The 14,682-nt window shown below is 38.1% G+C and overlaps 1 protein-coding gene and 1 long non-coding RNA gene across 5 annotated transcripts in view; both read left to right on the plus strand.

Moving 5' to 3' along the window:
• The first annotated feature begins 815 nt into the window (after positions 1–815).
• LOC116804634 lies at positions 816–6,819 on the plus strand. The gene is made up of 2 exons (XR_006356732.1): positions 816–1,187; positions 6,460–6,819. It is a non-coding gene; the product is annotated as an uncharacterized LOC116804634 (long non-coding RNA).
• Positions 6,820–7,014: 195 nt separating this feature from the next.
• LOC6572471 (homeobox protein homothorax) overlaps positions 7,015–14,682 on the plus strand; it is a 121,765-nt gene continuing 114,097 nt past the window's right edge. For all 4 annotated transcript variants that reach the window (XM_015166441.3, XM_001998542.4, XM_015166440.3 and 1 more), the window contains exon 1: positions 7,015–7,613. In XM_015166441.3, the coding sequence (XP_015021927.1) occupies positions 7,599–7,613 (15 nt within the window). In that variant the 5' untranslated portion in view covers positions 7,015–7,598. The remainder of the gene's footprint in view (positions 7,614–14,682) is intronic.

Below are 14,682 nucleotides of genomic sequence, written 5' to 3' on the forward strand. Positions count from 1 at the left end.
ACTACAATTGAAATTGAAGTATGACTCGGTTTTTGTTTTTTATTTATTTTTTGGAAAATTTCTCCACTTGTGCTTTCCTCCTCGTTTTCTTCTTGAAGTGGCATCAATTGCTGTGGCAGCCAAAACTTGAGCGTTGCCGCTTCCTCCTCGCCCCGCTCGCCTACTGCTGCTGCTGCCGCCGCCTCACTCCTCCTTTCCACAAGCATTCGATGCACTTTTCATCTTTATTAAGTTGTATTTTCTTATAGACAGGCAGCAGCAGTCGCAGCTCTAATGCCATAAGTAGTTTTTCATTGGAAAAACAATATGGTACTGCCTCTGTACGTGTGTGTGTGTGTGTGCAGAAGTGATTTTCACTTCGAATGTCCCATGTCCCGCTCCCCTCACTCCTCTCCCTCTCCTCACCCAGCATCTCTCGCTTCTGTGACAGTTTCAAGTGGTTTTTCAGGGCAATCAATCAAAAACGAAAAACATTTCTCGTGTCTGCTGATCGCTTCACTGCCAAAGAGAGAGCGAGAGAGGGAGAGAGAGAGAGAGAGAGAGAGAGAAGAGGGCAAGAGTGGGGCGTGTACGACACATGTGGCCAGGCTGCATGCCTGATGCATCTTAATCCTGCATCCTGTTTCCCTTTCACACCCACTCTCCCACACGCTCTCTCTCTCTCTCCCTCTCTCTCTTGCTCATTTGCATGCTGACTTTTGCTGTTAATAACTGAAAACTAAATGAATTTCCACAATTTTCTTTTCACCTTTCGCAGGTAACGTATGATGAATGGTCGCTCTTTAGTTGTTAGCACCAAGAAATGTCAGGTAAGTGTCCTTTTGGCATCTCTTTAAGTCCTGGCCGAATTGTTTGATAAATTGCAAAGTGCCTCGCAAACTTTGGCCCATACAGTGCCCGCCCAACCTCAGCAACAGTTGAATGTCCTGTCAGAGGCAGACGAGACGACAATTTGTTGCTGCTGTTGTTGTTGTTGGGCGGCTCACGCGGTGGGCGGGGGCGTGACCGGCATATTTATTTGTGCATATCGAGCTATTTTCGTTTGCGTGTGTGTATGTGTGGGCCCAACAACGGGACTTTAGGTGCTGGTCCTAAGCCCGTTTTATGGCAAGCGTTGAAAGTCACAAAATTTCGTTCGTTAGTCGCAGGCAGAGCCCAAATGGAAGGTAAAGTATGACAGCGAACAGGTAAATATGCATTTATGTAAGCAGGTAGCAGCTCAAACGAAAGGTATGCGATCATAAAATGTGCAATAATAGTGAGAAAACTCAAAAACAAAACGCAAACAAAACTCCAAATAAATTGGTCTGTGTCGCGAGTCCAGTGACTCTACAACTGTGCGGCACTCAAGAACAGCTGTTTCGGTTTGCCATAAAAAGTGAGTGCGCACATTTATCATGCTGGCCCGCTCGCGCAATGCGGCGAATTCGGTTTGGTCGTCGTCGTGCTTGAGCTCGTTTGCTGCTCTCTCTTTGTCGTGCGCGCAACGAAAACAAAAACAAACCATTAAAAGTGCAGCGAAATGGCTGTTTGAGCGTGAAATACGAGCGAAAACAATGCGGCGAAGAGCGGCGCGTCGCGAGAGTACCGCTGTGTGACCGTGTGTATGCGTGTGTGTACGAGAGAGTGTACACTTGTCTGTCAAGATTATGGCGGTTTTTCAGTAACACCGAGTTGGGGGCTGCCAAAAAGAAAATCATCGTCACTGTTGCTGTTGCTGCTGCTGTTGTTGTTTCCTCAAGCGCCGACGGCAACTCCTATTTTTCTTCATATGCCATTTTATAATTTTGTTTTTGGCTTTGACTCGCGAGCAATTTTCGTATTGCACTCGGCACTCAGCATTCAGCACTCAGTTCAACTTGAGTTTGAGTGAGCTTCGCTTGTCTCACATACGCAGCTTCAGTCATACACACACACATACAACCACATTCACATCAAGTTGATATCGTGTCGTCGTCTTCATCTTTGCTGTCGCTCGCTCGTCGTTTTCATTTGATAAATTGCGTTTATAAGAAAGAGATGAATTGTCATGCACAGCAGCGCAGCGCCAACAACAACAGCGCCAGCTGTTGTGCGCTTGTGTGTGTATGTGTGTGTCTGAGCGAGCAACGGTTGGCGCTCATTTGGGGCCCGCTGCCGCCGCTTTAAATCATATTGGCTGCGCCTCAGTCTCTGCCTCTGTGTGAGCGCAAGTGTGTGAGTGACTGAGTGTGTGTGCAAGTGTGCGTGAGCTTTCTCATCGCCACATTTTTCGCTCGCACACAGTTTTCTTCGCCTGCCTTGCCCCTCTCAACATCAACGTTCGCTCCAAGTGCTCGGCGCTCGTCTGGGATTGGAAGTTTCCAAATGCAATTTTGCTGCCTTGAGCTTTTCGTCTTATTATCAAGCTGCCGTTTCTCTTTTTTTTTTCTTGTGTTTCTTGCACGTTTTCTCCTATTTCTTTTTTCTGTTTTTGCTCAGTGGGTGGAGACCACGATGCGCCCATCTCTCTCACTCACTCACTCAATCTCGCTCGCTCGCGCCACCTCTGCCTGCCAGCCTGCCGAGCTCTGCTGATTTAAATTTCATGGTCTCCTCAATTTTTGCCAAGTTGTAATATTAAATTAAATTAAATTCCCTTTGCATTTTTCTTCCTCTTTTTTTTTTATCATAACCTGGCCTTAAAGAATGCACTAGACAAATTTTTGCTAACAAGCACCGTTAATACATTTCTTCCACCCCTTGCTCTTATTAATTAATTGAGGAACTATAAAATTGCAATTGGATTATCATAAATAAGATGTTCTTTGCATACAAGAATACATATTAAATATAATTTGATTCATATTTTCAATATATATGAATATTATTTCGATTTGTTGTTGAACCGTTAAAATGCTCAGGAATTATTTTAATTGCCTTTGAAACTTTTTATTTGATAGCTATATATTTATTTAATGAAGGAAAAATTTAATAATAAAATTTAACAAAATATTTCTTGTATGTTATCATGAAAATATTCACTAAATATACAATACGTGTTCTGATACATTTGCTTAAATAAATATAATATATTTTACAATTAAATTAAAATAAATTTATATTGATCCAAAATCCAAAATTTATTCAAACTTCTGCAAAGGAAACTTATATACGAATTATTACATTTGTTTATATTTAATTTATATAGAAATAATAGCAATATATGATTTCTCTTAAACTTGTATCATCAAACTTTATTTCTAATCTTAAGCAACTCTGAGTTTATTTATTTTATTAAATATATTTTACAAGTTTTCCTCAATTCTAGATCTCCTATCCTTAGCGTTCATCTCCTTGAACTTGTGTATTAAATCACTGCAATGCCATTTTGTTCATTTCTTTCAACGAATCCGTTTTTGGCAATAACACCCACCCATCCACACACTCACCCACATACAAACACACAACCATATTCACTCACATTCACCTGCAAATAAAATAGCAATTTATTACTTTTAATTGAATTTTCAAATGAATGCAAAGTCTGTTCACTTTTGTCTGTTCTGTTCAGTTCAGCTTTTTTTTGTTGGCACACAAATTTTGCATTAGCGCGTCTTAAATTTAAAACACCTTGGGCTGCAGCAACAACTTTGCATTGAAAATTGAAAAGGCAACAACAAAAATCTCAAACCGCAAATCAATCAACGTCTCATAAATTTGTCAAGACGGCGACAGTTAGACGAAAGCTGCGAAGCGAAAGAGGACAAGAGGAAGCGAGGACAAGTGTCGCTCGCTCTCTGCCTCTCTCGCTCTTGCCAATGCAGCTCAGCATTTGCGTGGGGAGGGAGGGGGTGAAGTGTGTACAAAATATGATCAGCTGTTTTGAAATGGAAACCAGATTAAGTGCAGCATCATCGTCGTCATTATTATCTTTGTCATCGGGCCACAGCCCGGCAACGGTGGCAACAACAATATCCTTGCCAACGCCAGCCAGCTTGCCAGCCAGCCAGCTAGCCAGCCAAAACAAAAAAACAAAGCAATTTTTCATTTTTTGCTAAAACGGCGGCAACATTAAAACGAGCGCCGGCGTCGACGTAGCAGCAGCAGCGCCAGCAGCAGCCGCTCGTATTTGCCGTTGGCTGCCCAAAAAACAAAAATGGCGACCGGGCGCCGCGAGCCGGTTAACCGAAAAAAAACAAAAACAATTGGAAAACGGGAGCAACAAAAGGCAAAAAAACTAAAAGGACGCACAGGCCAAAAATGCGTTGTTGAAAAATTGCCTCGAAATATGTGTTAACTGCTTTTTAAACTGCCACGAGGACGACGACACGACGACGGCGACGACGTCGTCGCCAGCAGCAGCAGTAGTAGTAGCAGCAGCAACAACAATAACAAGCAGCAGCAGGATATGCATTTTGGGCCGTTGAATTTATCGGTGGGCGATTTATTATTGCACACAAAGTTCACGGTGCGAACAGCTGTTGGTGTTTGTGTTGATTTTGTAGCTGTTGTTCCTGGCAGGATCATTGGCTAAGTGGCTGGATCGCCATGACGCCTGGCGACGGCAACGGCAACGGCGACGGCGACGGCGACGTCGTCGACAATGACGACAGCGACGGCGACGTCGCTGCAGCTTTTGAAGGCGTTACCTATTTGACTGTCGTTGTATGTGTAAGTGCTTCTCTTTTCGTATGCCTGTGTGTGCGTGAGCATGAGTGTGTGTGCAAAGAGCGCAAAAAAATTGAGCGAAAGTTGAGCGCGTTTTGAAGTGACGGACAAGCGCAAGCAAGCAAGCTAGCGAAGGCGAAGGCAAAGGCGAAGGCAATGCCCAACAACAAGCGACAGCGTCGTCTGGAGTGGCGGCAAAGACTAGAAAACACCTGAAAGCACTCACTGACACAAACACGAAGCACGTAACGCAGAGCAGCAGAGAGAGAGAGAATACGCTCAACCCCAACCCCAGAAACCACCCAATGCCCAATGCCTGCGCGCACAGGTGGGGCGGCCAAAGAAGACTGAATGGCAAACTGATGCAAACTGCCACTCACTCAAGCGAAAATAACAAATGGGATTGGTTTTTGCTGATTTTCAACGCACGCACAGCGACGGCAACAGCAACAGCAACAGCAGCGTCGGCAACGGCGACGGCGACGACGACGAGTGTACTGGCAGCAGCAGAGAGAGGCGATGCGACGCTAGCAGCGGCCAAAACCTATAAGCCGTCTCCTTTTGGCCAAAGCCAAATAAATTTCAAACGAATGAACGAACGATGAGCGAGCGCCAACGACGACGACGACGACTACGTCGTCGTTGCGCAAAAAGAGTCGAAAAACAAATGGCAAAACAAAAACAAAAGCAAAAAAACACACATACACATGCACATGCATACATACATATAGCAAAACTGAGCACAGTAGAGTAGCGCAGCCGAGGCATGGCATAGCCAGATTGTGACAAGTGTGTGTATGACAGAAAAGGCGTACTAACAAATCAGTCATCATCCTTTGCGCTCTGCCTTTGGGCCCCATTTTGTAGTGCGCTCACAAGAGCGCGCCTGCGCTCTCACCGGGCAATTCGCCGCAATTACAGCAACAAAGCAGCCAGCAAGCGCACACATAAATACACACACACACACACGCACGCACCACAATTCGCCGGAGTCGAATGTGTTTGTATAGCCATCGCACTCGCACTGCTGGTAAATTTATGAGTCTCCGCGTTGTACAACCTTTTTTAATGGCACAATTGTTGCGTCGCCGCCGTCTTTGCGACTGTGTGTGTGCGTATGTGTGAGTGTACGATCGGGCAGACAGTGGCGTGCAAGCGTGCATGAGCATGATTGACAGTGTGTATTTGCCTTCGAACCGCGTACGACGTGCTTGTGCTTGTGCTGTCTGTGTTGTGTGCGAAGCGAGAAGCGAAGCCGAAAACGCCGAAGCCGTCGCCAACGTCGCAGCCGTTGAGAAAAATTATTATTATTACTATTATTATTGCTATTACATAGCATTATTATTGTTATTGCCGCACAACAACAGCAACCAACAACAACTAAATCAAGAATAATAATAATCATTACTGAACATATTTTGGACGCCGCCAAAAAAATTTTCTCGTCGCGATCTCCACGGTTAGCCAAAAATATCAAGGAAAAACAAAGAAACAAAAATCAAATCTCAAATAAGCAAAAAGCGCGCGCGTCTCGTTGCGCGACGTTACGATCGGTCGTTACGTTACGTTACGCGGTACGCAGCAACGTTAACGGACTTTCGTCGTGTTGCCGCTGCCTTCGCCGTCTCAGTCGCCGCCGTCGCGTTACCGTCGCTAAAACCACATTTTGCAACATTTTCCCATTGCACGCGTTTCGTTAGGAGCAGATTCCAAAAACAAAAAGTGCACTAAATGCCACTATAAACTGTAAACTGTAAACTGCAAACTGTTAACAGTTAGTTGATGTTCTTCGATTGGCTGCTGGATTGACAAGCTTTTGGTTTTTCATAGTATATTATAGTATGTAGAAGCAGCTGTGATAAATAGTGCGCATATTATACGAAGCAAGAAGTATACGACATACAAAACAAAACAACAAAACAAAACGAATACAAAAACAACAAAATATAAAAACGGAACAACAACAACAAGCATCTTCAAGCCAAACAATCTGAGAGGAAGATTTCGAAGTAAACGAAAAATAGAAGACCAAGCAGAAGAAGAAGAGGCAGCTGCAAAAGGCCCGAGCAATGGATTTATGACAACAACAATAACCCACGAGCAGAGCTAAAAGGCAACAGCAACTGCAAACTATGTTGCCTGGCCCACACAAGCAGCGACTACAACAACTACAACAACAGCAACTAGAAAGAAGAAGAAGAACTACTACAGCAACGGCAAACCCAATATGAAAACAAATTGTATACGATTTTTATAAACCGCAAAACAAAAACAAAAAATTTATATAACTACAACAAATTATATGTAAATATATATATATATATACATATGTATATATACATAAATATATGTATACAAAACAAAAAAGATCTCCCGCTAATAATAAAAACGCGCGCGTAACTACAACAACAACAAAGTATACCAGAAACAACAACAACAACAACAAGAAATTAAATACATAAATCTAAGCAAAGAATGTAAAAAATCTAAAGCAAAGATTTTAACAAATGTGCCTGTGTTAAAAAAAAAAAATTAAAATTAAAATAAAAAGAAGAAGCAGAAACGAGTAGTAGAAGCATAAAGTGCAAAGCAGCTAAGAACCACGTGGAAAAAAGAAAATAAAAGAAAAGAGGAAGCTGAAGGAGTTAGAGGAGAGAAAGCAATTCAAATTATTAAAAATACACAAATTCTAATAATATTTTTGTGAGTGTCAAGCATAAAATAAAAAATAAAAAAATATAGAAACAGAAAAAGAAAACACAACCCGAGCGTAGCAGGAGGCCCCAACACATTCAGAGATCTACAGAGAGAGATAGATCTTCGCTCCATCGAGAGATCGGCACGACGACGAGGACGAGGACGAGGACGCAAGGGACGCGGGCCCCTCGTTTTGTGTTGAGCCGCCAACTGTCGTCTGTACACCACTAAAAGTGGCACAAATCGGGTTAGACGTCGCTCCCAGAGCATTAATGGCTCAGCCTAGGGTAAGTACTAGAACTACAATTAACCGTAAATCGAAATTCAAAGTCTCAGCGTCAGAGTGTTAGTGACAAAAATTGGTATATGCATATCTTTGAATTGGCGACGGCATTTTTGAGGCGACGGCTTTTTGAGCTGGGAAAACATTTTCACACTCTGCAAAGATTTTCCACTCGGGTGTATCGTAATATGTAAAAAAAACAAAAAAGAAAACTGAATTTCGTGTGCTATAATTTCTGAAAAATTAATGTCAATTATTTAACAATTCAGTAATCGCTATAATTATTTGTGAATATTCTCGAGTTCTCGAGACAAGTGAAGATTTGCCCAATTATAGTGTTGCAAAATTGTGTAAATTTTCGTTTATTTTGTTTTGATTATTTTTGTTCCTTGCCGTCGGGTTTTGGAATCGGCTTTACTGTACCTCTGCGCATATATTTTTATTAAGAATTTGATTGTGGCGTGACAAGATTTTTATAGATATACCAAGCTATAAAAAATTATAATTGCGGGAATTTTATCAACTTCATAATCTGAGTGTACACGTTAGTATTTAGGTATATGCATACATGTTTTCAGAGAGTTATTATCAAATCAAGTCTGCAAATTGTTTCATTTGTTTTTATTTGCTTGTTGAATTCGAGAGTTTTGGAAACTCGCAACAGAATGAAGAATAATAATAAATAAATAAAATACAAATATGAGATAGATTATAATGATTAACTAGAATAAGATGTGAAAAATAAAATGCAATATATGATAAAAGTAGAAATAATATATAATTATAATTGTTAGATAGATGGTATCTACTAGATACCTAGTCAAATTTATATAGAATATACTTAAATATGATAAAACTACGAGATACGTAGTTAATGGAAATGGAACAAATATATAATAGAAGAAATATATAGTAGAAATAGCAGGACTAGATAACCGAGATCTAAGATAGAATCGAAAATATACAATTAAAATATGAAATTCGAGGGAAGAAATTGTAAATAAATCTGATTTGATTATAAGATATATAATAAGCAATCCATAAAATACATTGTATATATAAAGAATATATTACAGAAATATTAGGAATATGTAATAGTAAGGGAAAGAATATATAATAGATATTTGAACATAACATATAACAGATATATTAAGAATACATAATAAAAACAAATATTTTTTTTATTATTTGTAATATTTGTTTAAGTTTATTTGAGAATCGCAGCTCTGAAAAATCATAAGATTTTTATCTGCTTAAAGATATCTGTTAAAGATACATTTACAAATTTCAATTAACGTTGATTTATTTGCACATAACTTAAATAATAGAGTTAAATTTTGTATATTGCCAAAGAAATTTCGATCTATTTATTTTGTTTTATGTTATTTGTATTATCATAATTTGCCGTGGAGCTCTGGCCAGACATCAATAAATTATTTATCAGCTGACTGACCAACATACTTAACGCTCTTTTCTTATTTTCGGTTTTGTTTATTATTTATTTGTTGTATTTTTGCTATTTGTTATTTACCAACTTTATGAACTGATTAACATATGTGTGTGAAACGAACTTGATATTTCTATGGATCGTTAAATCGTTAGAAAATGTATAACAAAACGAGAGCAAATCAAACTCAATAAGCAAGTGTGTGTGTGTGTGTATATATAGTTGATAATTAGTAAGTTATGCGTGTGTGTGTGTGCTTGACACTGTCGCACATGGTTAAGGCACTTTGCTCAGCTAACGATATGCCATATAGTAAAAGTTTAAACTTTCGCGTTGATTTAAATATTTTAACTGCACTGCATGCAGTTCGGTTCGGGGTTCGGGTACGGGATTCAGGGTTCAATGCGTTGCGGTTCGCTGTTGGCTGGAATGACAGAAGATGTGAGCCGTTGTTCACATAAATTTACACTTGTGGTTTAATACGCCAAATTCTCTCGCTCTTTCTCTCTCTCTCTTTCTCTCAGTGTGTGAGTCTCTGATTCCAATTGCAACCAAAATGCCATTGGTCTGTGTGTGTGTGTGTGTTTGATGTGATGCATATAATTTTATTGCACAGCATAGGCAGGCTGAGTACGGCCGGGCAGTGTACGGTGTGCGATGTACGGCGGCCTGTCCGGCATTCATTGAGGGCAACACGCTGTGGTTTTATTATTTACAATTACGATTTCATTGCATTTCTTTGCGTTACGAATTCTTTTATATTTTTATAATTTACACTTAACAAGAAAAACAGAGCCAACATTTTTGATACATACATATACAATATAATTTGATTATCTGATGCCTATCGCAGTTAATGAAAAGCCAAAGAGAATAAAAAGATTACAAAAAGATTACAAATGTTGTGCAGCTGCCACACACACACACACACACACAGACACAGACATTCACACTCACACAACTATAGAGTCCCCTCTGCATAGCTGCAACATTCAACATTCAGCACAAAAATTGTTTTGGTGTTATTTTAATTTAAAGGTTAACCGCAGCGTAATTTGTGGCATAAAATATAATTCGTCTAGTGTGCGCGCTGCTCTCGCACTGGCCACAGAATGAAAAAGTCAAGTAAAAATCAAAATACAAATGAAAATCAAAATAAAAATGCAAATGCAAATAAAAATAATAAAACTCAAATAAAAGTGCAACGATAGCAAATGGCATTCGCGTTCGACATTCGCCTCCGTTTGCCACAGTTGCAGTTCGCCATTTGCGTTTGGCTCTGCGGCTGCATTTTCGATTTGGCCTCAAATTATTTTCAGTTTCCATTTTTTTTTTTTAGTGTCTTTTCGGTTTTGTGGGTTTTATAGTGCACAATTTTCCCATTTCTCATGAGTCTTGCCTATTGGCAGTTTAACAGTTCACAGGCAGTTCGAGCTCCATAAATTGAAAGAAATCCAATAAACATGATATGGCAAACAGTTTAAAAAATAAATATATAAACATTATATACATACAATTTTTTTTTTTTAATTATTATAAGACACTTCAAAGTATTTATATAATACATGAAGAATATCTTTAAAAATGTCTTACAAAATTTTAGACTATTTTAAAATATAGCTTAAATAAAACTTATAAAAAATATGTTTAAAATATTTAACAAAAAGTTGAAAACATAAATTATTAATTGTTAGCTAAGCTCATGTATAAATTTTTTAATTAAGAAGCAGACTGTATAAAAATTTATAAAATTTTACAAATAGCTCAGAGTAAACCACAAAATTCCAGGAAAGATTACAAAAATTATAGAGTAAAATTTTGAAAGATAATAATATTTAAAAGGCAATGAATTCATTTTAGAAATAAACATTTATTGTGCTAGGGATTCTAAAGACATTTCTTGAATCTTTACCTATGAGTAGGTAGATATTGTATTCATATTATTGTATATAGGTTAACCTAAAGTTAGATTTACAACTTAATTTATTTATATTTATTTACGACATTTTTTCTGCTTGTATCAAAATATACGTAGGAATAGATGATTAAATTTTAATTGAATTTCCAAGTTAATGTTAAACTACTTAAGAGCAAAGATAAGTTAACTAGATAAGTTAGACTAGTAAAAATATCTACAGTTATATGACCGAAAGTTGGCTGAGAATTATTTGACGTTTGCCAGTTTTGATTCTCGTTACTTTCAACTCGAGTGATTCATAGAATCTGACGGAGAGAAAGACGAACTGTGACTTGGGAGACCAAGAAACACGCAGTCTCCAATGAGTCATGGGCGGATCTAAATTGAATCTTGAGCAGCTGAGTGGAATTTGAGCAAGGTTTACTTACCCTAGCATAGAAACTTGTTCCTCAGGACTCTGGCGCACATTTAGTATAAACAAATTATACAATTTATATACATATATGTGTGTATGTATGTAGGTTGTTATATATGCATATTTTTACCATATTCATAAGAGAAACAACGGCGACTGCATAAAAATTATGCGCTGCAGGCCACACTGAGCCTCCGACAGAGAACGGAACGACTCTGACAGTCTCCCGGTATTGGATACCCCACTCACATGGACTGCTCTGGGCTCCTCCACTCTCGATAGCTTCTCCTGTGGCAGTGTTTGGGGTTTCATTTTTTTTTCGTGTGCTAAAGAGCTTCATGTTTAATGATCAAATTGCGTGCCTCGTTTGGTGCCTGTTGGTGCGTTGTTGTTGTTGTTGTTGTTTTAGCTGCTGCTGCTGCTGCTGCTGCTGTTAGTAGTTGTTGCCAAGAGGCCATTGGAAGTGTTTTCATTAGTTTCATTTCTTTTTACATTTGCGCTCAAATCGTCTTTAATTTTCGTTCGCTTACAAATATTTCGCACAATGTAATTTCCCCCAACATTAGCGCTAAGCGAGCGTTAATTTTCGGCAAGTTAAGTGAATTACATTACATCTGTTTGACTTACGCGCTGGCCAAAAGCGAGATATGTACTATAAACTAACTGATACAAGCTGCCGTTGGGCTGGCTTGGTGTGGGCCAAAGCAACGAAAAGACGTGGAAAATCATTTAGACAAGTTGCACGCCGCTCATTAAATTAAATGAGCCATCAGCACGCAATTTATTTTAGTATTTTTTCTTTACTTTTTGTTTTTGTTTCTTTTTTTGAGTAACTTTTGCCATGCCAGACGCAGACGCAGACGCAGACGCAGACGCGGACGTAAACACAGCTACTTCACAGTTTTGCCATAGCTTCACTCCATACATAGCTCCCTCGTCTCTGCTCCTCATCTGCTTCTTTAGTTCTTTCAAGCCAATTTAATTAAATAGACACCGCGCGCTGCTTAAAAAATTTGATAGAAAATGTGAGATAATATTAAAAGTTGTTTTTAAATTTATAAACATACATATACCCATACATACATATATATATATATAAATATATATTTAGAAATTAATACAATGTATAGACGGACAGATACTAAAATGCCTTGAAAACGTGTCTGAAAGCGGCAAAATGTTTAATGATATTCCAAATATTCAAATTCATATGAGATTCGTCTGCTTGTATTTGGTTCATTTCATATGTATTTATGCATAAATTAGTTAAAAGCAAAATGACTAATCTAATTTGTAGATTTTGTCTTTGAGTTTTTTTTTTTTTTTTTTTTATTTAATTTTTTTAAGTTTAACAACAATTTTGATGATTATTTTCATTATTGCTTGTTATTAATAAATACAAGCCAGAGATATTATATTGGTTATATTTATATTTCTCTTTAATCCCAGGAGCACTTAGGATATTTGTAATGCTAATTCCTAGAATTTCAATTAACTTTGATTTTTGGTCTGGTCGAGCTTATGACAGGTTCGAAAATTGCGCTAGCTATTATATTAAAAATTTTAAAAGTATTTTTGGCACTGCTTTTAATTTAATAAATGCTCGCACTGACGTCATTTGTTGTTCTTGTTGTTGTTTTATTTATTTTGTTTGTCTCTTGCACAAATGTTAAAGCAAGAAAAATGTTTGCTTGCTGTCGCGTTGTTATTTGCGTAGTCGTTGCTTTAAATTTTGCTGCCGATCGTGTGATATATAGTATAACTACTACATATGAGCTTCAGACATTCGTTTCCCAGCATTAATTTGAACTTGTAAAATGATTTTAAATGAAATTGGCACGAAATAAAATAAATTCTTCCTTAAGAGTTTAGAGAGAGTTTTGAATGTTATTATTTATTTTATTTTATTTTGTTATTTTATTATTTGTTTATATTTTTTTATTATTATATTAATGCTTACCATAATTTTATTATTATTATCATTGTTTAATTCTTTGCATTTTATAATCTATTATTTTCATTATAATTTATTTACATTTTATTATTATATTCACTATCAATTATTTATTATTTATTTGTATTAAATTTTATTATTTATTTTGTATTACGCATATATATATTTTTATTATTTTCATTATTATTTATTTTATTATTATTATTAGTGGTAATAAAAACGAGCGTGTTCGATTTGACTGCGGCTGCAACTGTAAATTAAAACAACGCCGAAACACGCAACAAAAATTAATTGTCTAACACCAAATAAACTATACAAAACATCGACGACGACTCAAAAGCAAAAAAATATAGAGAGAAAGAAATAATAATAAAACTGGGCGTGTGTCCAGCTTAATGAAATGCTCTTGGCTTTGCCGTGGGGAGGGAAGGGGAGGAGGTGTAGGGGTGGCTGGGACTATGGCTTACTCCAAACATTTTGGGCGACTCTCTGACACACCTACAACACCAGCCAATTCCAATTCCAATCCCAAACCCAATTCGAATTCTAGAGGCAATGGCACTAGCATATCTCAGGGTCATGTGGTTCTGCGGTTCGTCTGCTAATTAAGCAAGCAAAATAAAAATAAAAAACAACAACAACAGCAGCGAAAGAGGGAAAACAAAAAATTAAATTAAAAAAGAAAACGAAACAAATTCAAATACAACATGATAAACAATTAATTTTGATTAGCCGGCCAACGCCGCACAATTAAGAATGTGAAAGAATGGAAAGCAAAAGTGTTGTCCGAATAAGAAATCAATAACACTGTCCAGCACATTTAAGCACAGAACTCCAATCGAGCGCATTTATGTATATGGAGCACACACACACCCCCACACACTCACACACACACGTACTGGTGCTTTAAGGGCTTGCTAAAATGGCGGCCATTGTCACCGCACACACACACATCCACACACGCACACATACAGGGGCACACACAGACAGTCGCACCTATAATTCTTGCAGTCTGGCGCTGGTCAGTTTTAGGCGCCGTTAGATAAACTCCCCAACAGCAACAAAAACATTGAAATTGCCGCCTAAACGGAACACCTAACGTACCACTATTTGCATCTATCTATCCCGCTCGCACACTCTGTTGGCCAACTGTATCTGTGTGGCGCTGCATTTGGCTACAGTTTTCGGTTTCAAGTTCAGGCCAAAAATGTTTGCGCAAATGTTTTGGTCAGTTTTTGCCAGCCGCCCACTTTTTTGGCTGCCCGTTAGGTTGACACATGCGTGTGTGCGAGTGTGTGTGTGTGCGTGTGTGTTTGTGTTTGTGTGTGTTCAACTATAA

This window comes from Drosophila mojavensis, unplaced genomic scaffold (genome assembly GCF_018153725.1).
Source record: "Drosophila mojavensis isolate 15081-1352.22 unplaced genomic scaffold, ASM1815372v1 contig_19, whole genome shotgun sequence".
NCBI classification, from domain to species: domain Eukaryota; kingdom Metazoa; phylum Arthropoda; class Insecta; order Diptera; family Drosophilidae; genus Drosophila; species Drosophila mojavensis.